Here is a 27,110-nt window from a genome sequence, read left to right as displayed (position 1 = left end):
ACTGCCCATACACAGAGCACACATCGTGGGGCAGTGACAGAGAGCACCGCCCACCTTTCACAAATGTGAGGTACAATGACCCTCTATTCCTTAGTATGACAGGGTACAGTAGAAGAAAGGGAGAGTTATAATTGACAGTATAGAAAAGGAGAAATTAGCGCTAGCACAAGTCACATACAAATCAGAAAGAAAAATAAAATTTTCTGCAATGGGCACTAATCTCAACTACACAGACCACAGTGGTTGAAAGAAATAGCACTGGGTGACCTGGCCCTTGGTATACAGGGAGACTGGACCCAGCGATTCCCGGAGGCCTGCTTGCCTATAATGGCTGCCGTGTGTCTCTGAGGGGACGGAGGGTGAAGGAGGAGCAGCCCAGGAAACACAGGACTGCAGTGGAACGATGCCCTGAGCTGGGGGAGGTGGCTGCAGGGAGAGTGCCTTTTTCCCCTGGCATAAGCTAAGCACCGGGCTTTCATATACTTGACACCGCGTTGCACACTACATGGTGCCAGATCTAACGTGGTTGTACGCTCCCTGGTATCAGATATAGCCCTTTTGCAACTAACTTGTGCCTTATAAAGTGCTGTCACTCCAGGGGGGCTACCAGCAATGCAGTTGCACACACTATTCTGCTACCTTTATATACATATATTACGCTGTCGCACATTACCTTGGGCCATATATAGCGTCATTGCATACTACACGCTGTCATTTTTAACGCTGTTGCATACTACATCATGCCATATATAGCGCTATTTCATATGATATTGGGTCATATACAGTGCGTTTGCACACTACATTGTGCCATATTTCACATACTGCAACATGTTTACTGCATTGTATCATTACTATGGCGGGCAGAGGAAAGAATAATAAACAGCCTCAGGATCCTGCCCCTATTCTGTTGTCCTTTAAAGCCTGGGAACTTTATTCAGGATGGGCTTTGCACTAATTGCTACACAGCCCCGGTGTCTCTCCCTCAGGACCCTACCTGGGCTTCCTTTCCACAAATGCTGGCAAAAATTTCAGAACAGAGAGCGGTCCCCATAGTGGCTCCCCCTGTGGGATGGCCACAGCAGGTACTCCCTGCAAATCCTTTGCCTCCCCCATGGGTAGTTCAGTTTGGCTACTACTTCTACAGTCTTGCAGCAATTGCTACACAAGGAAAAGCCTTTATTTACCAAACCCACTAAACGTGCTCTGTTTTCCTCCCAGTCCACTCAGTTATCTGATTCTGACATATCATCTGGGGAGGCGGAAGATGCAGACCCTTCTCACTCTGACTCTGTCTCCAGAGAAGAGCCACCCTCTAAGCCACATATACCTGCTCTTGTTAGAGCTGTAAAATCCATTTTACAAATTGAAGAGGATGAACCCGCCTTCTAAGAAAAAGAATGCACTTTTAAAATGACAAAAGGTAGTTTTACCAGAGTTCCCTCAATCAGACCAGCTATCTGATCACATGAGTGAAGCATGGATCATGCCTGGTTAAAGGTTTCAAATCCCAAAACTATTCAGTTCCTTTTACCCTCTTCCAGCTATTGATTGCGCTAATGTAACTCGTTTGGTTACAAATGCCACGTTACCCATTCACACTGCTACCTCCTTGAAGGAGACTACAGATAGACATATTGAAGCTTGTCATAAATTTATTTACTCTCTTACAGGAGCTATTACTCATCCTGCTAGGGCTACGACCTGGGTGTCAAAAGCCATTGAGAGTTGGGCAGAAGCCCTAGAAGAAACGCTTCCCTCTGATGCTTCACGTGAACAACTCTCCTATGTATCTCACATTAGGGATGCTGCCTCCTACTTAGGTGAGGCAGCTATGGATACGGCTCTCCTGGCCTCCAGAATTTCTGCCACTTCGGTAGTGGCCCGTCATATCGTTTGGCTCCGTTCTTGGAAAGCAGATTCAGATTCAAAATGGGCTCTGGAGTCTCTTCCATGTTCGGGGAACATCCTATTTGGTCCAGAGCTAGATAAAATTCCTTGGTGGCTAATGAGACGATGTTCCTGCCCTCTGCATATAATACAAAGCCTCGGATGTCATCCTTTCGCCCTCAAGGAAAAGCCAAAGGTCAGTCTTTTCCATGGCACCAGATGTCAGCCAAGGCCTCCAAACCTAGGTTCAAACAGGCCTGGGTTACTAGACGTACACCAGCCAAGTCTATGGACAAGCCTGCAGCCTGACTGGGCAGGCTTCATCCTGGAGGCTCCCAGGGTGGGAGGCAGACTTCTTAAATTCGCCCAGGTTTGGCATCAGACCACGTCAGATGCCAGGGTAAGAGGAATGGTCTCCTACGGATACGCCTTCTCCTTCCTAAGGCGACCGCCCCAAAAGTTCTTTTGCACAGGACCTCCATTGGACTCAACCAAGGCCCTGCTGAATTCAAGAGTAATAATTCAGGTCCCCTCCCCACAACGGGGTAAGGTCTATTATTCTAACCTTTTCTTAGTTCAGAAACCCAATCAGTCTCATCGGTCTATCATCAATCTCAGATCTCTGAACAAGTTTATCAGAGTGCCCAAGTTTCATATGGAAGCTTTCCATTCTATTATCCTAGCTATGGAGCCTGGAGATTTTATGGTTTCTCTGGATATTTAGGACGCTTACCTACATATGCCTATAGCACCTTCTCATCAACAGTATCTCTGGTTTGCTATACTACAACAACATTACCAATTTCAGGCTCCTCTCAATGGCCCCAGTGGTTTTTACCAAGATCATGTCAGTCATGGCGGCCTCAAGGGATCAGACTGCTCCAATACTTGGACGATCTTTTGCTTTTGGGAAGCCTCCCAGAGACTCTTCAACACCATCTGCAGGTAACCATTACCTTTCTACACATGTACGGTTGACTGATCAACTGGAAGAAGTCTTCCCTGACACTCTCTCAAAGGATGATACATTTGGGAGTCCTCAAGGACTATCCACTTCAGAGAATCTTCATGACGGCAGACAAGATTTCAGTGATACCGTACAGACTTTTCAGACTGCTTCACAGTTGTAGAGTGTTGATTCACTCTGCAATGCAGGCCTTGGGATCAATGGTATCCACCTTCGACATGGTGAAATTCGTCCAGTTTCACTCCAGGCCCCTGCAACACCTGATCCTCTCCAGGTGGAACGGACTACCTCATCTGCTCAGATCCCAGATGATGAGCCTCCCCCCAGAGGTTCGCCTGTGCCTAGCCTGATGGCTACAAACTCCCCATTTGAACCAGGGTCATCCCTTTTGGATCCCGGATTGGGCTCTCCTCACCAAAGACTCAAGCCTCGGATGGTGGGGAGCAGTAACTGGCCAACACTCCTTCCAGGGCCGATGTTCCCCAATCGAGGCAATGTTGCCAATCAACATCCTGGAACTTTGAGTCATATACAGAGGTCTCACTCTGGATCAGAATATTCTGAAAAACAGGCCAGTACAAGTACAGTCCGACAACGCCATGAGTGTGGACTACCTCAATCATCTTGGGGGCTCTCGAAGTCAATCGGCAATGACAGAGGTGTCCCGCATTCTCACAATGGCTGAACATAATCTGCCAGCCATCTCCGCAGTGTTCATCCCGGGGATTCTCAATTGTGAAGCGGATTTCCTCTGCCGTCATGACGTGTATGCAGGAGAATGGTCTCTACACCCAGAAGTCTTTCATCTTCTGGTGGACAAATAAGGCCATGAGAAGTGGATCTCATGGCCTCAAGACACAACAAACTTCCAGGTAATGGCGCAAGTACAAAGGACCCCAACCCGGCCTTCATAGACGCCTTGTCGGTGACATGAACTTTCCAGTTGCTCTAAAGATCTACGTGGATCCTACTACTTCCATTAGGAAATCGGACTCCCTCTTTGTCCTATATGGATTCCACAAGAAGGGATGGCCAGCTAACAAACAGACTCTGGCCAGATGGATTCGCATGACTATCTCATAGGCTTACACGCAGACTGTTCTTTCTGTGCCGACTACAGTCTGTGCTCATTCTGATCGCTCTGTGGGCAGCCCGGCGTGGCGCCTCAGCTGTACAGCTATGCAAGGCGGCCACCTTGTTTTCTGTCCACACCTTTTCTTAGGTTTTATGCCTTTGATTCATTTGCCTCAGGATGCTTCCTTCGGGCATAGGGTTCTCCTATCAGCGCTGGAGCATTCCTGCTTCCTTTGGGCGCCGTATTCTCCTCAGCGCAGGAGCGTCCCCACCTTTAAAGGACTGCTTTGGGACATCACCAATGTCTCCCTGTGGAACCCTTTTGACACTGAAGAAGAAAATGAGCTATGGTAAAACTTACCTTTTGTTAACTCTCTTTCTTCGAAGTCCATAGGGTCCACAGGGCAACCCACCCTGATGCACCTGGTTTCTATGGGTTTCTTCTATTGGTCACTTGTTTCCTTCTCTGTGTGAGAGTGTGATTCTTCAGTGTACCAGTCTTCCTTCTCCCCTGTCCTGCTCCTGCCTTGGGCTTGTTAACAAAACTGAAGTGCCCTCAGGCTGTGGGCAGGGTATAGGAGGAAGAACCAAAGCATCCTGTGATTGAAAAGCTTTGCTGCTGGTGTCCGGTCCCACCTATACCCCAATGTCTCCCTGTGGACCCTATGGACTTTTTTTTAGAAAGAGGATTAACAAAGGTAGGTTTTAACATGACTCTTTGTTTCTAAACACACAAACAAATATACACACACTTTTGTCTTTTTTTTTTTTCTCTCAATTTTTATTACAAACTATTTTGCTACATTATACTGATCACTTTGATGTGCAACATTTGTAAATCTGTCTGTGAATGAGTCTAAATCTGTATATAAAGTGCTATGATGCAGCGGCCGTCTGCAATGTGAATAAGACGCAAACTTTAAAGAAAGACGGTATGCTACGACTCTTGGAGCAGCTTAGTTGCGCCGGTTGTGTATATATATAAAATATACATACTGTGTGTATGTGTGTGTGTGTGTGTATGTGTGTGAGTGTGTGTATGTATGTGTGTGTGTGTATGTATGTGTGTGTGTGTGTATATATATATATATATATATATATATATATATATATATATATATATATATATATATAATGTGTGTGTATATATATATATATATATATATATATATATATATAATTAGTACCAGGCACAAGTTTGGACACACCTTCTCATTCAATGGTTTTTGTTTATTTAAATTATTTTCAACATAGTAGATTAATACTGAAGACATCAAAACTATGAAAGATCCCATGGAGTTATGTTGTAAATAAAAGAGTGTTAAACAAATCAAAATATATTTTTTATTTTAGATTCCTCAAAGTAGCCCCCTTTTGCTTGGATGACAGCTTTGCACACTCTTGGCATTCTCTCAATCAGCTTCATGAGGTAGTCTCCTGGAATGGTTTTGAATTAACAGGTATGCCTTGTCAAGAGTCAATCTGTGGAATTACTTGCCTTCTTAATGTGTTTGAGACCATCAGTTGTGTTGTGCAGAGGTAGGGTTAGTACACAGTGGACACCACTATTTGACTACTGGTATAATCCATATTATGGCACCAACCACTCAACTCAGTAAAGAGAAATGACAGTCCATCATTACTTTAAGACATGAAGGTCAGTCGATACGGAAAATTTCAAGAACTTTGAATGTATCATCAAGAGCAAAAACAATCAAACGCTATTATGAAACTGGCTCTCATGAGGACCGCCCCAGGAAAAAAAGACCCAAGAGTTACCTCTGCTGCAGAGGATAAGTTCATTAGAGTTACCAGCCTTAGAAACCGCTACTTAACAGCACCTCCGATTAGAGACCACATAAATTCTTCACAGAGTTAAAGTAGCAGACAAATCTCAACATCAACTGTTCAGAGGAGACTGCGTGAATCAGGCCTTCATGGTCGTATTGCTGCGAAGAAGCCACTACTGAGGATGAACAACAAGTAGAAGAGAATTGTTTGGTTCAAGAAACACAAGGAATGGACATTAGACCAGTGGAAATCTGTACTTTTGGACTGAGGAGTCCAAATTTGAGATTTTTGGTTCCAACCGCCGTGTCTTTGTGAGATGCAGAGAAGGTGAGCGGATGGTTTCTGCATGTGTGGTTCCCACTGTGAAGCATGGAGGAGGAGATGTGATGGTGCTTTGCTGGTGACACTGTTGGTGATTTATTCAAAATTCAAGGCGCACTTAACCAGCATGGCTACCACAGCATTCTGCAGCGCCATGCCATCCCATCTGGTTGGCGCTTACTGGGACCATCATTTGTTTTTCAACAAGACAATGACCCCAAACACACCTCCAAGCTATGTAAGGGCTACTTGACAAAGAAGGAAAGTGATGGAGTGCTGCGTCAGATGATCTGGCCTCCACAATCACCCGACCTAAATCCAATTGAGCTGGTTTGGGATGAGTTGGACCGCAGAGTGAAGGAAAAGCAGCCAACAAGTGCTCAACACATCTGGGAACTCCTTCAAGACTGTTGGAAAACCATTCCAGGAGACTACCTCATGAAGCTGATTGAGAGAATGCCAAGAGTGTGCAAAGCTGTCATCCAAGCAAAAGGGGGCTACTTTGAGTAATATAAAACCTATTTTGATTTGTTTAACACTTTTTTGTTTACAACATAATTCCATATGTGTTCTTTCATAGTTTTGATGTCTTCAGTATTAATCTACTATGTTGAAAATAATGTAAATAAACAAAAACCATTGAATGAGAAGGCATGTCCAAACTTTTGACTGGTAATAAATAAATAAATATATATATATTATAATTGCTGAAATGCTAAACGTTGTTGGATCAATGCCTAGTATCATGTAGGACCACTCTAGCCCGGTGAGTGCAGCAGGTTGACATGGCATTGATTCCACAAGTGGATGGTAGATCTCTGGAGAGCTATTGACCCATGCCATCTGGATAGCATCCCACAGTTCCCTGATATTTGTAGGTACAGGATCTTGGGTGCAAATGGACCTTTACACCTCATCCCATAAATGATCGATTGCGTTCAATGTCCGGTGAACGTTTTGGCCACGCCATTCGTCAGAACTTACAAAAATGCTCCTCAAACAAATTCTGGACAACTTGGGTCCGATGATCCGATTATCCTGCTGGAATATTCCAACATTGTGGGGTTACAGGAAGTCCATGAACGGCTGCAAATGATCATCAAGCACATCAATGTAGCAGTTACTGGTCAATGATGTGTTCAGGGGGACCAGCGGGCCCAACCCATGCCTCGTGAACACACCTCACCATTATGGAACCATCATCAGCTTGAACGGTGCCTTGTTGACAACTGGGGTCCATGGCCTCAATGGGACTGCGCCACACCGGAACCCTACCATCAGCCCCAAATAACTGGAACCATGACTCATCGGAGCATGCCGAGTCTGACCATTCCTCCAGGGTCTAATTAGTGATGTCACAAGCCCAAGTGAGGCGCTGTGTCCGGTATCGTATCGGGCATTCTGGTGGGTCTTCTGCTCCCATATCCAATGGAAGCTAAAGAACCTTGCACTGACCTGCTGCAAATGCGACTGGTACCTCTTGCAGTGAATGTGATTTGAGCCAGTGTTCCTTATCTTTTACCATGGACAATTCTGTCCAGACGCCGCTGGGCACAATTTTTAAGCACCCACAGTCACCCACTGCGCTGTTATATTCTAGAAATGTTGAATGTTCGCACCACTTCACTGTCATGCCCCGTTTGAACACTGATAATTCATGGTGCCTTGCCATGAGCAGCCTAGCCAGTGTTCAAACTGACTCCCGAAATGTCAGATTACAACTGATGCAGGTCTGGGCATTTCCAAGATGTCACAGTACTGTAAGGCCACCTACCATTACCTTTTATATACTGCTATCCCATGACTTTTGTCATTTCAGTATATATTCGGTGTGGCTATTAATTAACAAGACTGTACTTGTAAAAATTAAACCATGCTGCATGAGTTAAAAGTGCGGGAACATTTTACCTTGGACTATACCAAAACGATTTTGCTTGTTTCAACTAGGGGTGTGCACCGGCCACTTTTCGTGTTTTGGATCTGGATTGGTTTTGCCAAAACCACCCTTTGGTGTTTTGGGTTCTGGGTTTTGTGTTTTGGATCTGTATGTTTTTTTTTAAAAAGCATAAAAACAGCTAAAATCACAGAATGTGTTGATTTTTCTGCTCCTATGCTATTATTAACCTCAAAAAACTTAATTTCCACTCATTTCCAGTCTATTCTGAACAACTCACACCTCACAATAGTGTTTTTATGTCCAAAAGGTTGCACCGAGTTAGATGTGTCGCTTAGCATAGTCATCCGAGTGGGCGGCACAAACACGTGGCCCATCTAGGAGTGACACTGCAGTGGCAGACAGGATGGCAGTTTGAACAACTAGGTCCCAAACAGTACATAATGCAAAGAAAAAAAAGAGGTGCAAGATGGAATTGTCCTTGGGCCCTCCCGCCCACCCTTATGTTGTATAAACAGGACATGCACACTTTAACAAACCAGTCATTTCAGCGCCAGTGTCTGCCACACGACTGTGGCTGAAATGATTGGTTCGTTTGGGCCCCCACAAAACAAGCTGGCAATTAATCTGTCCCTGCACAAACTGGCTCTACGGAGGCAAGATGTCGTCCTCATTCACCGATTCCTCACCCTCTTCAGTGTTGTGTACATCCTCATCCTCACAGAGTATTAATTTGTCCCCACTGGAATCCACCACCACAGGTCCCTCTGTACGTTCTGGAGGCTGGTCTCCCTGGAAGAGTTGATAATTCATTTTTATGAACATCATCTTCTCCACATTTTGTGGAAGCAACCTCCTACGCCTTTTGCTGACAAGGTTCCCGGCTGCACTAAACACTCTTTCAGAGTGCACACTGGAGGGGGGGCAACTCAGGTAAAATAGAGCCAGTTTGTACAGGGGCCTCCAAATTGCCTCTTTTTCCTGCCAGTACATGTACGGACTGTCTGACATGCCTACTTGGATGCTGTCACCGATGTAATCCTTTAACAGACAGACGCACGCTTGTCGCTGCTGCTTTGAGGATGCAGGTGGAATCTAGACGGGATATGGAACCGGGGACACACTACCTCCATCAATTGTCTAAATCCCACTGCACTAATGGCGGATACCGGACGCACGTCTAACACCAACATAGCAGTCAAGGCCTCAGTTATAAGTTTTGTTTCAGGATGACTGCTGTCGTACTTCATCCTCCTCGCTACGGACTGTTGGAGGGTTAATTGTTTAGTAAAAGTAGTGGTGTTCCTACTTCCTCTCTGGGATGATGAACAACTCCCAGCGGCAGCAGCGGCAGCAGTAGGCGTAGCAATGCAGGATCCTCCGGAGGAATCCCGATTAGGAGAGTCAGTCATGCCAGAGACATGGCCTGCAGGACTACTTCCAATCCTGACTAAGGAGGAAATTGACGAGGAGGGAGTTGACGGTGTGGTTTGCAGGCGCTTGGATACAACAGGACAACGGGATTTAGGTGTCCCTGGACTGCTTACGGTCTTAGCCAAAGTTTCTGAACTTGACAGTAACTTTTTATGAACGTGCTGCAGGTGCCGTATAAGGGAGGATGTTCCTAGGTGGTTAACGTCCCTACCCCTACTTATTTCACCTTTACATATGGCAAGACAGTTGTTGTCCGGATTTGGATAGAAATATTGCCAGACCAAAGAGGTGGAATGTTTGGTCTTCTGCCCAGGCATGACCGTGATGGGCTTTTTCATCCCACAGACAACAACTGTCTCCCCCGGAGCCTGATTTAAACAAACCATATCACCATCAGAATCCTCCTCGCCAACTTCCTCCTCAGCGCCAGCTACACCAGTATCCTCATCCTGTTGTACTTCAACAGTGACATCTTCAATTTGCATATCAGCAAGTGGACTGTGGGTGCTCCTTTCAGCACTTGCAGGGGGCGTGCAAATGGTGGAAAGAGCCACCTCTTCCCGTCCAGTGCTTGGAAGGTCAGGCATCGCAACCGCCACCACACTTGGACTCTCCTTGGGGATTTGTGATATCTTCTTAGAACGCACAGTTCTTCGTTGTGCTTTTGCCAGGTTAACTCGTTTGATTTTTTTTAGCGGGAGGAGGGCTTCCATCGTCATGTGAAGCTGAACCACTAGTCATGAACATAGGGAAAGACCTTAGCCGTTCCTTGCCACTCCGTGTCATAAATGGCATATTGGCAAGTTTACGTTTCTCTTCAGATGATTTAAATGTTTTTTTTAAGGTAATTTTCCTGAACTTTGTCATTTGGGATTGTATGTGCCCTCTACTATGACAATGGGCATTGGCCTTGGCACACGACGTTGATGGCATGTTATCGTCTATGTCATGACTAGTGGCAGCAGCTTCAGCACTAGGAGGAAGTGGTTCTTGATCTTTCCCTATTTTATTTTTATCGGAGAAAGTTTGGTCCTCCATTTATGTTATATTGATTTGATATATATACGTGCGGCTAAGGCGCACACAAACACAGAATTTTTATTTTTATTTTTGTTGGAGACTAGTGCCCTTTGGGGGTTACAGCACCCTTTAACGGTCAAGCCAGCGGCCCTTTACTTATGGGACACAGGCGCACGCTTGGCACTACTTTGTTGATGCACGTGCGGCTACTGCGCACACAATTCACGAACACAGAAAATATATATTTTTTTTGTTTGGAGTGTACTTTGGGGGTTACAGCACCCTTTAACGGACAAGCCAGCCGGCCCTTTACTTATGGGACACAGGCGCACGCTTGGCGCTGCCACTTTGTTGATGCACGTGCAGCCACAGTGCACACAATTCACAAACACAGAAAAAATATTATTATTTTTTTTGCATTTGGGGGGAGCACCCCTGATGGACAGAGCACCCCCTGGACAACACTACAGCACCCCTTTAGGACTGGGACACTGCACAGGACTTTGGAGTGGACGCAGCCCCTATGGACAACTGACTGCACAACATAGTCCAGCCAGCCCCTATGGACTTTGAAGGAGTGGACACAGCCCCTATGGACAACAGCAGCACAACACTACACAGCCCAACCAGCCCTAACTCCCACCCTCCCTCTTCACTGTCCACAGCCGAGTGAGAAAATGGCGCCGACGCGGGTACCTTATATAGGATCCAAAGCCCGCGAGACCCGGAAGGCGGGATGATGACGTTTTGCCTCGACTTTAGATCCGAGTCAGGTGGGAAAAGTCGAGCCTGACTCGGATCGGCGGGGCTCGGGGGGGGGGGTTCGGATTTCAGAAATCCGAACCCGCTCACCCCTAGTTTCAACCCACTGGCACAGATAGTTTGCTGTCACATAGCATTTGAACAAGTTGTGTTTTTCCCATGCAACTTTAAAACTGCTTAGTTGAAAAGTAGAGCAACGTGTTAACTTGAAATGTTAGTTAAATTGAACTAAACTCCCACCAAATCTTTCTGTATGCTATCCGAGGCTTATGGGGCAGATTGTATATCACGTGCATGTGTGTTTGAGTGGCACAAAAGATTTAGTGACGGTCGTAAGGATGTCAAAGGTGATGAACGTCCCGGAAGGCCTTGCACATCAAAGACCAATGAAAATTAGGCAAGTTTTACATCAAGATCTTAACATGACAAAAGTTTGTGCTAAGTTGATTCCAAGGCTTCTCACTGCTGAGCAGAAAGAAATTCGAAAGTGAATTTGTACAGACATTTTGGAACAAATTCAAGCGGATTTGCTTTTTTAGATAGGAGCCTGGGGCTAAATTAATAGTGTGAGCCAGTACCTCTGTGGGCATACATGTGAGTATTCCTGTTTTTTTAAAGAGGCAAGCATGTTAAAGTCAAAAACAACCTGGTTTTGCCTTTAACATGCTTGTGGTTTTAAAAAAACGAGAGTATTCGCATGTAATCCTGCAGCGGCGCTGGCTCGCACTCTATTACATTTAGCCCCTGGTCTGATCACTTATGCTATGACGTCATTTGGAAGGCCGGGCGCGCGTGTTTCGTTTTCCTGAGGAAGAGATGGCACAAGGATGCACTATGGGAAGAAGGCAAGCTAAGAGAGGTTGTGTCATGCCCTGGGCAAATTTCTGCTGGGAAACCTTGGGTCCTGGCATTCATGTGGACGTTACTTTGGCATTGTTTGAGACAATTTACACCTCTTCATGGCAACGGTATTCCCTAATGGCAGTGGCCTCTGTCAGCATAGATAGGATTGTCCACTAAGCTACTCAAAACGTATTACATGTATGTACACCAATCCGTGGTTTTAGAGACAAAACATGGAGGACCCATACCCTTAAGTGTAAACAGCAATTTTCCCTTACTCTAAAGAAATAGAAGATATAAATGTCTCACAGCTCCTCCCAGATCTTTTGTTCTTGTATAGACTAGAGGCAACAATCCGTTTTCTTATTTCAAGTGAAGGGTGATGGTAGTTTTATTCTCCAACAGGATCTTTTACATTTTGATCCTCACAGCATAATCACATGTGATGTAACTAGAACACTCATAAAACACAAAAGATAACAGTAGTTGTTCATCTACAGATCTCTGTAGACCAGGAGCTGCTTCAGGTACCTTTCGGCCTGATTTTGTAGGGCTTTGAAAGTCATAAAGCCAATCTTGAGATAGATTTGCCATCTTACAGGCAGCCAGTGAAGGGAGTAGAGAATGGGTGTTATGTGGCAGGAATGGGGTTGGTTAGTTAATAGACTAGCAGCTACATTTTGTACCGGCTGCAAGCGATCAATATTTTTACTGGGAGACCCAGGTAGAGGGCACTGCAGTAGTCTAAGCATGATGATACAAATGCATGTATGACTTTAGGCACATCTTCTGATGGAGTTAAGTGCTTGATTCTGGTTATGTTCCTTAGATGAAAGAATGAGAATTTGATTGTGGCTGATACCTGATGTTTTAAGTGTCAAGCCACCATCCAGGAACACACCAAGATTCCGTACATGTTCAGTGTTTTGTAATTCTGAACTCTCAAACATAACTTCAGTTGGTTGGCTAAGCTGTCCTTTCATGGTGAGCTTCTATCATAAGGACCTCTGTGATGGCCTCCAAATTGCTCAGATCTCAAGCCGATCGAGCATCTGTGGGATGTGCTGCAAAAACAAGTCTGAGCCATGGAGGCCTCACCTCATAACTTACAGGACTTAAAGGATCTGATGCTAATTTCTTGGTGCCAGATACCACAGGACACCTTCAGAGGTCTTGTGTAGTCCATGCCTCAACGGGTGAGAGTTGTTTTGGCAGTGCAAGGGGGATCTACACAGTATTAGGCAGGTGGTTTAATGTTCTGGCTGATCGGTGTGTGTGTGTAATATATATGCACACGAACAGTCTGTCAAGCGCAATACGCGGTCTTTGCTTCTTTACAAGCACAGTAAGGTAGTTGTGTACTGTAATGTTATGGTGCAGCTCTCATCTCTGAATGGATAATCAGGGGTGCCCAATAGTGAAAGTAATTAAAAGCAGGGGGGCAGCCATCATCTTTCAGTAGTGTTGTTTAAAGGGTGAAGTATGTCATACCTATCCTGAGCTGGCACTGTCTGTCTAGCTTCCAGACTGACCTCCAGTCTATTAATTTCAAACTATTAGGATTCTCTTGATTTCCTTTTTTTTTTTTTTATTAGGTCTCTATAATCTACTTAAATTCTTATGCTTTGGATTTTTTGCATTATGGTTTTCATCGGAGACGACATTTGCAGAGTAGCACGTGACCTTTTAGGTAGCTACTGTATGCTCAAAGTTTAATTTTTATATTGAGTCTACTTGATCCTTCTGTATTTTACACTGTTTACTTCTCTCCCCTCCCTAAGCTTCTAAACGAAGTTGACATGTAACCCTTTGGCTTGTTCATTCTGTTTGACGCTCATTTTCTGTAAATATGTCCATTAGTTGCACTAATCCTCTTGCCCTCCCATTCTCATTCTTAGGATATTGAGCCTTCTCTGTATGTAGATGACGCTTGACGTTACAACTCCTAGCACTTAAGATTTTTACCTATCAGTCTCTCTGTATATGTGTTCAATCACCTCCTTCTCTTCCTATTTTATTCCAAGGTCTGAAATTGCTGCTGTTTTGTCTTTCGGTCATACAGTATGTTATAGTGTGCTACATACATACTAGCCCATATAAATTATCCTGCATATATAATTATATTTTGTCCTCTTTACTGTGTTTACTTACATCTTTGAGTAAGTTGTAGATCATGTCTCACACACTCACTGGAATTGTCATATTGCCGGCTCTACTGCATACTTGTTTAGAGGTGATCTAATGTGGGAGATTTATTTGTCCCCTCACCCATTTTATTTCAACATGTACAGAGAGCAGTTCTCTATCATTTTGTCACTGTTACTCTTTGCAGCTCTCAGATGTTTTCTTTCTATTGATAATGGAAAATATGTATTTTGTGCATCCACAAGGGGGAGAACAAGTGCTTGGCATTGGCACACTTTCACCAGGCACCTTAATGTATGATCTCTTCTAAGATTCAAAATAAATTGATGCAAAGCACTAAAAATAAATTAGAATAAATGTACTGTGCTGCAGATTGTGCAGTATTACTTGCCTTACAGAAACATCTGCTTGCCTCTTAAAACCCCAAAGTGTTTTGTGCATAGGTGTAAACCACTTAATTAACAACTGGAGGCCTAAGGAAGCTGGTACTTCTTCCATGCCTTTTTATATCCAAGTATAAATATGCCTGAATTTACATATTATATTGTTATTTGCAAATATAAAGTAATAATTCTACCTCTGCCGGTCACTCTATGGGACATTCTCACTTTTAAACACAAAACATTACTTATTGCAAAATACTATGTGTGAGGCATCCAATTATGAATCTGAATGTGATAAGTTGGTAATATAGAGAGACTGACATATGATCTGCTGTCTCAGCTCGTAATGAAATAGGTGTTGCTTTGTTTATGTTCTTTGATGTTGGCACAAGGACAGAGGACTTTGCTAACCTAACCTAGTGGCTTAGGACATGGGAGCAATTGCCTTTAATATAGGGAGAATTTTAGTGGGCAAAAAAAGCATTGTAAAAAAAAAATGTTTTAAAGAGGAAAGAAGAACATTTCTGAATCTATAGGCAAGAGTGTTATCGGTTTCCCAGTTACTGAATCCTAAGGGCTACAACCTGAGAAATGAAGCAAACCTTAAATTGGCCCTTAAATCCCTTATGTCTTCCTTGTTAAGTGTGTTTTCCCATACTGCAACTATCTTTTTGTATTTAATTTTCATCTGTTGCTTATACAGTATGTGTGTACTCCATTTATTAGTCACTTATCAGTGACCTGTTCCTGCCAGTGGCCTGCTCTCCTGTGTGTTATGTTATTGAGAACAGGGCTGCTATTGGTATGGCCAGTACCCTAATAGGAGGGGGATGGAACTTTAGAACTGTCCCCATCTCCACTCTGTGCCACACTTTCTCTTATTGTGCCCCCCCTACCATTTGTTTTTATGTCTGAATTTATTCTGTCAATCTTGTATATCCCGTTTTTATGTAAGTCCTGTTATTCCATACTGTCAGACACTGCAGACCACTCCTTAGATATAAAAAATAATCATGATAATAGAAGTAAGCAAGACAGCTCTAACTAACAGTTATATAGTGGGAAGAGGCAGAGTCCACAATAGCTGAGAATAGTAATGTGAGGCTTCTGTCCTATTGATACTGGATGATTGTGCTGTCATCATTGCATGAGATCCAGCTTATTCTGATTTGGCAGCTTAGACGTAGTCACTCTTCGACACACATTAACAAGATTTTTGGTTCCATAGATAAAACTGGATTTAAAGAAACACTAAACCACACAATGTTCAGATATGAACCCTACTGATTAAACTGACTTTCCATTGCAGCTCTGTTAAAAAGTATTACCTTCCCACTCTACTAGAGAGATTTGAAGCTCCGCCCGTGCCTATAGAACAGGGTCCTGATGGGATCCCATAGAAGTCAAACATCTGAGAGTGCAGTGACTTGAGTTATGATGACATCACTAAACCTGCCACAATGTATGCATCCATCCACCTGAGCAGACAATGCATTTCTGCACAGCACCCCTGCAAGACTGACTCTGCTTATACCAAAAAAATACCTCCTAACATGGCAACCTGCTGCAGCTGAGTGAGAGAGAACATAATGCACCTGTTATTAGAAAAACTGTAGTCACTTAAAGTATATTATGCAGCTCCTAAATACATGGCCTTTCAGGTAATATATCTTATTCATTTAAAATAGTAGTTGTACTTGCTATTTTAAGTTATGTTTTTATTCTGTTTTATCTTATTGTTGCTATTTCCTCTGATACCTATGACAGTCATCCAGAGCTGGTGCTTATGTATTTTATGATTTTTTAATACACATTTGCCATAATGTGTACCAGTAGCTTTCATATTATTTTTAACTTGGAAATAGTGTTCCAATTACCAAATAGTTTTGTTTGTCTCAGTTTTAGAGGTATATTTACTTCTTTATTCAGAGTCTACTTATCATTTATCTAGTACCTTCTATCAAATGATAGCTAGAATCTGATAGGTTGCTATGCGCAATGCCTCCACTTCTAGAAACCCACACTGTAAGTAAATATAACCCTTAAGCTGGCCACACAATAGACCAACTTTCATCCAACCATCCAACTTGTTGATTGGTTGGAATGAAAATATGGTAAGGAATGAAAGCAAATGACAATCAGCAATTTGCTCCCAAATGCCGGAAAATGGACAAAAACTGTTGTTTGAACAAATTGTTTAGATTAAACATTTAACAAACTTGTCTGAATGACCATTTTCATCTGTTTTCTGGCATTTAGGAGCAAATTGATGATCATCATTTACTCCCATACCTTACCAGATTTTCATTCCAACCAATCAACAAGTTGGTTGGATGCAAGTTGGTCTAGTGTGTGGGCAGCTTTAGTGTCTACCAGGCACTTAATACACCGTGGAGGTGGCCACTCTGTTACTCAAGTATTCAGGCAATTCATGAACTATGAACCTTGTCCCTCATATGTCAGTGAAGTTAGCGTCTAGTGAAATTATAGACTACGTTTTCATAAGTATGGACTTTGACTACAACTATCATGATTGAATGACAAGTACATTATAAGGAGAAAATTTGCTCTCCTTTTACTTTAGTGTTTGAAATTTTATGGCTGTAATTTTTTAGTTGTGGCAATTTTGTTGGTTTGAATTTTGGCAGAGGTAGGGATGGACATCTGAAAATGATGGTTGGCAACTATTGATCTGCCCAGCTCAATGCAAATTGTTTTTCCATTCAATGCAGAGTTTGTAATTGTTGCTAACTATCGTAAGCTTCTTTCCGATGCCCATACAATTCGTTTTACTTCTGCAGCATAAACACAAAACTACCATCGGTGGCTAATCCATGGTTATCTTGCAATGTTAGGCATAGTTGGGCAGCTTCTGTAGGTGGCATTGCAGTCACTATTCAATGGATATCTTCCAGTGACCATCCCTAGGCAGAGGGATGGCCTCTACTTATAGTGAAAATATTTAGGTCAGAATCAATTTTATTTATTTATGCAGAACACATTGTTGGATATTAAGCTTTTAGAGATGCTTGAATAATTAAAATTAAGAGATTTGATTTAAATTTGGGAGGTTCAAGGGTCTCAAACTTTTTTTTTTTTTTTTTTTATGATCATGCATTTAAGCTGACTTGATTTTGCGGTTCAAAGTTTATTGTTCGCAGTTTGTGTCCAAGGTTTTTCACTTACACTTCTTTAAAATTAAATTAACCTGCTGCCTATTTCAGCTTAAATGGCTACATTTTATAGTATTGCTAACACATTTCTCATTGGAACACTGAACATTACTGATTTGATTTTGCGTTTCATACTGGAAACTTGTTAAAAATGCAATATAATGTAGCCATTAAACTCTAACGTGATCAAATATATTTGATTTGCTAGACTTTGGTGCAAATCTTTTAGCCTGTCTAAAGACTTTCTAGCAAATTTTCTTTCAATTCAAAAGCAATTTAACAATCTGTTTGAAAACCACTTTCTACTTCAGGGTCCATAGGGGGTCCACAGTTTTGATCTTTGGGTATAGCTGGATCTGGATCCACGGGCACCACGTAGTTAAAGCTTTTGCTGCTCCCAGGATGCACTTGGGTCCATCCTCCTCTATACCCCGCCCCCGAGCCACAGGCACCTCAGTTTTAGTTTGTGCCCGGCCGGAGTCGGGTCACCCGTGCGCAGTGGGGCTGAAGGAGCAGCCCCATAGCTTATTTTTAATGAAGAAAAGAAGTTTATTTTTCACTCTTCAGAGCGGCAGCATCAGACTGTCCATTAGGACGTCCACACTGCCGCTCCTACACCCCGCTGGCGATGCAATGCCAGTACAGCTCTGGGGATCGCAGCGGGACCCCGGAGTCTACAAGCAGGGCTCCGGGACCTCCCAAGACTGCTGCCAGATCACCGGGGACAGGTAAGCCGCGAGCAGCACTAGCTTGCGTTGCTTGTGGGGAAATGCAGTCTTTAGCCGCCGGTCCCTGTTAGCGGCGGCGGCCGCGCATCCGCTAGACCACCAGGGAGTAATGGCTGGAGGCAGGAACAGGCGTCCCTGGGGTTAATGACTAGCCAGGGGAGAGAGCCTTCCCTGTTTAGCGGCTCCTCCCCTCAGCTTAGCGCGCCTTTTCTCACGTGTACTGGCGTCGCTGAGCTGTGTTCCTCATGCGGCCACTCATCTGAGGTCTCCGGCAGCCATCTTCACTGGCACAACGCAGATCTCTCTGGCAGCGCGCGGACCGGTCCCCCTGTGTACCTATCCCCTGCTAAAGGACAGTGTACACAGCACTATAGCCCTCCCAGACACTGAATCTGGGCGGTTGATTGTAGTGGAAAGGTGCAGTGAGTATTACTTTCTGCGTGGTATGTGACTTTTGCTAGTGCTGCCTGTCTGTGCTGTTTTCTACTTACTGTCAGCTTATACCTATCCCTTTCCTTCTCCTACAGCCCGGCAGGTGCGTGGGGGAAGGGCGTTTTCCGTGGACCTCACGTGTATAAATCATGTATTTGTGGGGGTCAGTCCCATACAGTTGGGTGTTACACAGTACTATACTGGGGGCTGTTGTGTGTGTGTGTGTGTGTGTGTGTGTGTGTGTGTGTGTGTGTGTATGTATGTATGTATGTATGTGTATATATATATATATATATATCCTGTTTTGTAAGAACGGCACTCGCAAAAAGTCAACTTGTTGGGGTGCAAAGCTCAGGTTGCCCAGCGGAGTCCATCCATATGCAGCCACACATAAATGCAAAGGAAGAGAGAGCACTCACCAATCTTCATATAATGGGCAGGCAACTTTAATAATTCACGTCATCACATTAGACAGTTCGAAAAAAGTCGACGTTTCGGGCCACTCAGTGCCCTTTGTCAAGACCATAGTATCACATCCCACGTCCACTTGCTACCTGGACTACTTGGGATGTGATACTATGGTCTTGACAAAGGGCACTGAGTGGCCCGAAACGTCAACTTTTTTCGACCTGTCTAATGTGATGACATGAATTATTACAGTTGCCTGCCCATTATATGAAGATTGGTGAGTGCTCTCTCTTCCTTTGCATATATATATATATATATATATATATATATATAATGTGTGTGTGTGTGTATGTATATATGTGTGTATATATGTATAGAAAAATTTATGTACATTGAATGTATATTTTGTCATGTCTGATGAGGAGGTTGAGCGCTCTGTGGCCCGTGTTGTTCTCCTGCAGGCGCTGTTCTGCGGGAGTGGAGAGGATTTATCACAGGATGGTCTGTGTGGGCAGTGCCAGCTATTGCCTGGTCCCTCTCAACCCCCTACGTTGCAGTACCATCCTTGGGCGATGTTTTCACAGGTGTTGGTGTCAATCGCGGACTGTCTGGTGGTCCTGACTGCTGTCCCTACTAGGGCGTTGCCCTAGCCGACCATCCCCCATTCCCCGGGTATTCTGCAGTTATTGCAGTCTCCCCCCGGGTCTCAGACTGTTGGTCAGTATACGGGGTTGCCTATGTATATTCAGTCTACCCCAGTGATGCAGCAGTCTTTCAGGGTTTTTCCTCAGGCGGCTCCTCCACCATGGGTACTCTCCAGCTCTGTCCAGAGTTTGGCGGCCTCGTCTTTTCAGTCGATGGTACAAGGTGACATGCCTCCAAAGGCGTCTAAGCATCCAGTGCTGGCTGCCCAGGCTGCGCATTTAACGGACACTGACGTGTCTTCAGATGACGGGGAGGTACATGAGGACTCTGACTCGGACGCCACGGCTCAAGAGGTAGATACTAAGTCCTCCATTAATGTGTCAGCATTGTTTATGGCGGTGCGGGCCATCCTTCACAAAGAGGATGATGCACCGGCCCCTAGGTCGAAGTATCCTAATTTTAAGAAGGCCAAGGTGACTTCGACTGTTTTTCCCCTGTCTGACCAGCTGACGGATCATATGGCGGGGGCCTAGCAGTTGCCCAGTAAGAGATTCCAGCCACAAAAACGGCTGGCATCTAATTATCCGTTTCCTTAGGCTCATTGCAGGAAATTGGATACCCCACCGGCGGTGGATTCACATGTCACCCGCTTAATCAAAAGCGCTACATTGCCCTTACCGTCTATCTCCTCCCTGAAGGATCCCACGGACAGGAAGGTGGAGACTTGTTTAAAGTCCATTTATTCTCCCTCGGGCAGTGGCCATCCGTCCATGGCCATCTCCTGGGTGGCTAACGCCATTGAGAGCTGGGCCAACGCATTAGAGGATACCTTTCCAGACGATGCTCCGGATGTCCAGAGAGCGTTAATCGGACAGATTAGAGATGCTGCGTTCTATATTGGGGAAGCGTCTTTGGATGCAAGTATATTGACCTCTAGGGTTTTGGCGGCAGCAGTGTCTGCTCGTCGGTCCTTGTGGCTGAGGTCCTGGAGAGCAGACGCAGATTCTAAGAAGGGCCTGGAGGCCTTACCCTTTAAAGGGGAGTTATTTGGTCCAGACTTGGACAAAATAGTGGATACTCTGGCTAAATCCAAGTCAGCTTTTCTCCCTTCGACCATAACACATGCTAAGGTCAGGAGCTCTGCCTTTCGGTCCTTTCAGGGTAAGGCCAAAGGTCAGTCTTTCCCGAGGCAGACGGCGACCAAGGACGCCTCTATGCCCAAGAAGCAGGGCTGGAGTGCTAGGCGCCCTTCTTCTAAGCAGGAAGATAAACCTTCTGCCTGATGGGACGGGCCTCCCTCTGGGGAACCCCAGAGTGGGAGGCCGACTTCTTCAATTTGCCCAGTGCTGGCACAATACCACCACGGATGCCTGGGTTCAAGAAGTGGTGTCCCAGGGGTACACCCTGTCTTTTCGGCACAGTCCGCCCCACCAGTTTTTCTGCACGAGTCCTTCTCAGGACAAAACCAAAGCTTTACAGATTCAGGTAGCTATAGAGTCCTTGCTGAAAGCAGGGGTCATTGTTCCCGTTCCTCAGTCACAACGGGGGACGGGCTACTACTCTACTTTCTGGTGCAGAAATCAAATGGTTCTCATCGCCCTATCCTCAATTTGAAGTCTCTGAACAAATTTCTCAGAGTGCCTAAGTTCAGGATGGAAACGTTACGTTCCATCATTCTTGCGATGGAAGCTGGGAATTATATGGTCTCCCTGTATATCCAGAACGCCTACCTCCATGTTCCTATAGCACCTTCACACCAGCGGTATCTGAGGTTTGCTATACTGCAACATCACTACCAGTTTCGGGCGCTACCCTTTGGTCTCTCCACGGCACCAAGGGTATTCACCAAAGTGATGGCGATCATGGCCGCCCACCTTCGGAACCAGAATATACGACTGCTACCGTATCTAGACAACCTCCTCTTGCTGGCGAGCTTTCCAGAGGTACTGCTTCAACATCTCCACCTGACGATCACTTGCTGCAAGCGCACGGGTGGTTGATAAATTGGGAAAAAGTCCTCCCTGATTCCATCACAGCAGATGGTTCATTTGGGAGCCCTGCTAGATTCTCGTCAGCAAAGGATCTTCCTGACTCCAGAAAATGTCTCCTCTCTGCAGCTGCGGATACACAGTTGCCTGAGCAGTGCCCGGGTGTCGGTCCACTCGGCAATGAGAGTTCTGGGGTCCATGGTGTCGGCATTCGACATGGTGGAATTTGCCCAGTTCCATTCCAGGCCCCTGCAGGGGCTGATTCTATCCGAATGGAACGGGTTACCTCACCGGATCCGGTCTCAGATGCTTGTGTTGTCCTTGGAGGTTTGGCTGTCTCTAGCTTGGTAGCTTCAGACAGCTCATCTCATCGAGGGGCGCCCCTTTTGGATCCCGGACTGAGTTCTGATCAGAACAGATGCCAGTCTCCGGGGTCGGGGGACAGTGACAGGCTCGTTGTCACTTCAGGGCCGGTGGACTGCGAAAGAAGCGGTTCTCCCCATCAACGTTCTGGAACTGCGGGCCATATACAGGGCCCTGCAGTCGTCCGGCACCGATCTTCAAGGAAGGGCAGTACTTCAATCCGACAACGCCACCACGGTGGCGTACATCAACCACCAGGGAGGAACTCGCAGTTGTGCTGCGATGTTAGAGGTGTCTTGCATCTTAGCTTGGGCGGAGTGCCACCTTCCAGCTATCTCGGCAGTCTTCATCCCCGGAGTCCTCAATTGGGAGGCGGACTTCCTCAGTCATCACGACGTGCATCCCGAGGAATGGTTGCTTCACCTAGAGGTATTTCAACTACTCGTGGACAGATGGGGGCTGCTGGAGCTGGACCTGATGGCCTCCCGTCACAATCACAAGTTGCCCAAGGACAAGAGACGCAGGCGCAAGTCTGGTAGACGCACTGTCGGTGAAATGGACGTTTCAACTGGTGTATCTGTTTCCTCCGATATCCCTGCTGCCTCGGGTCCTGCGGAAATTCAAGCAGGACGGCGCCACGCTTCTGCTTTTGGCTCCAGCGTGACCCAGATGTCCTTGGCACTCCGACGCGGAGCCTCTCCATCAACGCTTTGTACCTTCTTCCTCAGTGTCGGGACCTGTTGTCTCAGGGGCACTGCCTTTACCCGGATCTGGGTCGGCTGTCTTTGAAGGCGTGGCTCTTGAGATAGCCATCTTAAGATTTCGGGGCTTCTCAGGCTCTGTTATTAGTACCACGCTTCAAGCATGCAAGTCTGCTTCTGCTAGGATTTACTAGGAGTGTGGCACATTTACTTTCAGTGGTGTGAGTCCAGAAACTTTGATCCTCAAGTGTTCCGGGATTCTAGGATTAGGGCTTTTCTTCAGTCAGGTTTGGACCTCTGCTTACGTCTTGCATCTCTGAAGGTTCATTTGTCTACACTGCCAGATGTTCACACCTTTTTCCAAGGAGTTCTTCGAATCCAGCCTCCCTTTGTGCCTCCAGTGGCTTCTTGGGATTTGGCGGTGGTTCTTCGGGCCCTGCAGGGTCCTCCTTTTGAGTCTGAGTCGGTGGAACTCAAGTGGTTGATGTTTAAGACTGTGTTTCTCCTGGCCGTTGCTCCAGCCAGGAGGGTGTCAGAATTGGGGGCGCTTTCCTGTCGTCCCCATTTTCTGATTTTTCACCAGGACAGAGCGGTGCTTCGCACTCGTCCTGAGTTTTTGCCTAAAGTGGTTTTTAAGTTCCACATTAATCAGGAAATTGTTGTGCCAGCATTTCGGTCACCTGATCTGTCGGCTGGTGAGGCTTCCTTGGATGTAGTCCGTGCTCTCAGAATTTAGGTGAATCGGACTGATTCCATTAGGAAGTCTGATTCCTTGTTTGTCCTCTTTGGTATTCACAGGAGGGGTTGGCCTGCCAACAAACAAACTTTAGCCCGTTGGCTTTGTTCTGTTATTTGTGAGGCTTATACACAGGAGTGTTTACCTGTTCCAGCCTCCGTTAAGGCTCATTCCACTCGGTCTGTGGGTCCTTCTTGGGCTGCTAGAAGGTGCGCCTCTGCTGTTCAACTATGTAAGGTGGCCACCTGGTCTTCCATTCAGACATTTTTGAAGTTCTATGCATTTGACACCTTTGCCTCTCAGGATGCATCCTTCGGGCGCCGGATTCTCTTTTCTGCACAGGAGTGTCCCCGCCCTTAGTTGAACTGCTTTGGGACATCCCCAAAGTCAACCCTGTGGACCCCCTATGGACCCTGAAGAAGAAAACAACAGATCTGGTAAGACCTTACCTTTGTTATCTCTGTTTCTACGAAGTCCGTAGGGTCCACAGGGCATCCGTCCTGACGCACCTGGCTTCATATGGGCTGTGTGGCTGGTCACCGGTTTTCCGTCTACCATTTCTGTGAGTATGGTTTCTTGTGTGTTCCAGTCTTCCTTCTCTCTGTTTAGTCTCCTCCTCCGGCCTTGGCTGCTTACCAACTGAGGTGCCTGTGGCTCGGGGTATAGAGGAGGATGGACCCAAGTGCATCCTGGGAGCAGCAAAAGCTTTAACTGCGTGGTGCCTGTGGATCCAGATCCAGCTATACCCCAAGGTCAACCCTGTGGACCCTATGGACTTCGTAGAAACAGAGATAACAAAGGTAAGTTCTTACCATATCTCTTGTTTTTTTTTTAAACATCTCTAACTATACACTAATGCTACATGCCTCTGTTTGCTTTTTATGTGATTTTTATGTTGTGATGTCCGGTAATATTTTTACTGCTCTGCTCTACCATACACATACAAATTGTGGGAGGTTGATAGCAAATGTTAAATTGAATGTCATAGTGCTGCCAAATATACAAATAAATGTTATAATCTGCAGAAATAACATGGCTACCACTACCTTAGTACCTGAGTAATAAGAAGTTGTTGAGAAGTTTGTTTGCCATATTATCTTCTAAAAACGAGTGTTCATTAAAGGATTTTGGTTTTTGCTTAATCATTAATGACTGACTTGTATAACTATAAATATTGAATTACTACTAATTATTGAGTAACTAAACGATCACTGATCTCACTAGTTAAATTGTGTGTTGACAGCATACTAAAAGTATATCCCTCACATGCATTCAGTTTAGGCAGCCATTTTGTGGGTTAAATCAATATTTGCATGGTCAGTTCACTAGGAACTACTGTATGGGGCATATAGACACATTTGCATAGCTTGTCCTACATGTAATTGCTCAGTAATGTCTAGATTCTGCCAACATGGCTGCCTGTTGGGTACAAACTCACATTCATGATGAATTGTTGTAAACCAGGTACATATGCTGCCGATTGCAGAGGTGGATACATCTCCAGATGTTTACATCTGTGCATACATACTGTATATGTGGAAATATGTTTCTGAACAAATCTCTGGGAATCAAATGCTTTATTGAAGCGACTGGTTCCTAATGAAATAACATGAATCTTGCTACGGCCCACAAAATGGCTGCATCAGAACTTGATATCACAGAGTAATACATTGCAATTAAAATCAAGTGAAATCACCTGCACTTGTTGCACTAGTTTATTGAAATAAAATTGTAATATTATATGAGCGTTTTATTATATAGAGATAGATATATATATATATATATATATATATATATATATATATCTCGCACATATATATATATATTATAAAAACCATACACTCGTAAACTCCTTGTTAAGTTTTGCAGTGGGCTATGAAGTGTGAATTGCCCTAAACCACTGCTACTGTACATATGTGAAGGGGAAAATGAAAGACGATTCTGCAAGGCAGCAAATAAAACCTTTTGCATTTTCTTTATTACCAGTGAGAGCAGCATGCGTCAGGCGTACTGGGAGCTGAAGAAGGAAATGTCTAATTTACATCTAGTGACTGAAGTACAAGCCGAGGTGCTAAGAAAGCTGAAAGGAACAGTGGCTGCAACCAAGAAAGGCAAGTCACATTGCCTGCTGTAATAGGACTAAACCTCAGATCCCTGCAATGCCATTTACAGAGTAACTGGCTATCATATCTCATCAGAATCTCTCTGTGTGAGGCTGATGTGCCTGAGTATATTAGAGCTGCAGCCTACCCGTTTTCTGGTTCGGCTTCTGTCTCATACTGGTCAACTTCACACATAGAGGTGTTGCTGATGTTTTTCTGCTGTGCTGTATTCTGTTCCCCCTTGTGGCTTTTTTTTTCTCAGCCAGCTTAAGTGTACAGGCAGAGGTGTGAACAGTTTATTTGTATATGACCTTTTACCATATCTGCCTCACATAAAAACAATGCATAGGTTTTCACCTGCAAATACTTCCTTTTCTCCATTGTCATCATTAGGATTCATTTTATTTCAGGAAACAAAATGCACAGATTTGGCCTTACTTACTGGTCGTCCATATGCCATACAGCATAAGACGCCCAACGTGACTGAGACACTCTGAGAGGAGTAGCATACAGTATTTTTCTTTCAATTGTATGTGTTATTTGCATTGTAGATTCAGCAAACAGCTGCTCACAGTGCACTAGAAACGCTGGGCTGCCACTTTAGCCGCACAGGAATTTGTCTGACACATGTACAAAGTCGCAGATGAAACCCAACAGAACCTGGAGTGAGGAAAAGCCTCGGCTGCTCACATCTTTTTTTACACTGTCGCACAGAAATGTACAAGTGTCACACACCCCATGACCGGTGTACGCTAGCATGCTTCTACATGTTCTAAGCAAATAAGATGCACATTTTCAGCAAGAAATACACTCATGGCGGTCGAGACGAAACTATTTGGAAGACTGAAGCTTCAGTAAAAAAGGAAACCTGTCCTATAGATAAATAATTATAGAGATGTAATTTACTATATAAAAATAAGATACATGTGCATTAAAATATAGTATCCGTATCACATTGAATGTAGACCTGTTGTTATAATTTTTCCTATAATAGATTCTTGACAGCTCAGTACTTTTAACTTCTAAAATGATTCACAAGAGCCTCTTTATTGCATACATAGAGGCTTTATATTTTACTTTAGTTTTGTACTTTGTTTTTTATATTTCTGTTTGTTTTATCAATATGCTTTTTGTATATATGGGCAAAGGGCTGATTCCCATTAGAGATTCTTGAACAATACACCCAACCACTGGCCACATTGGTGCATTTAAAACTTCATATAAATAAACTGTGAAAAAAAAAAAAGGTTAAGGAATTTAACTACTTTGATCATTTATAACTACTGCCAAATATATTCTTCCACTACTAGAAT

General features: G+C 44.6%; 1 protein-coding gene across 1 annotated transcript in view; it reads left to right on the top strand.

Annotated features, from left to right (window-relative positions):
- AZI2 (5-azacytidine induced 2) overlaps window positions 1–27,110 on the top strand; it is a 106,639-nt gene that overhangs the window by 65,814 nt on the left and 13,715 nt on the right. The window contains exon 7 of the mRNA XM_088462754.1: window positions 25,682–25,806. Coding sequence (XP_088318880.1) covers window positions 25,682–25,806 — 125 coding nt within the window. The remainder of the gene's footprint in view (window positions 1–25,681; window positions 25,807–27,110) is intronic.

This window comes from Taudactylus pleione, unplaced genomic scaffold (genome assembly GCF_031769625.1).
Source record: "Taudactylus pleione unplaced genomic scaffold, aTauple2 ptg000053l, whole genome shotgun sequence".
In the NCBI taxonomy this organism is placed as follows: domain Eukaryota; kingdom Metazoa; phylum Chordata; class Amphibia; order Anura; family Myobatrachidae; genus Taudactylus; species Taudactylus pleione.
Note: the sequence above shows the minus strand (reverse complement) of the source record. Positions and strands in the feature narration are given on the sequence as shown.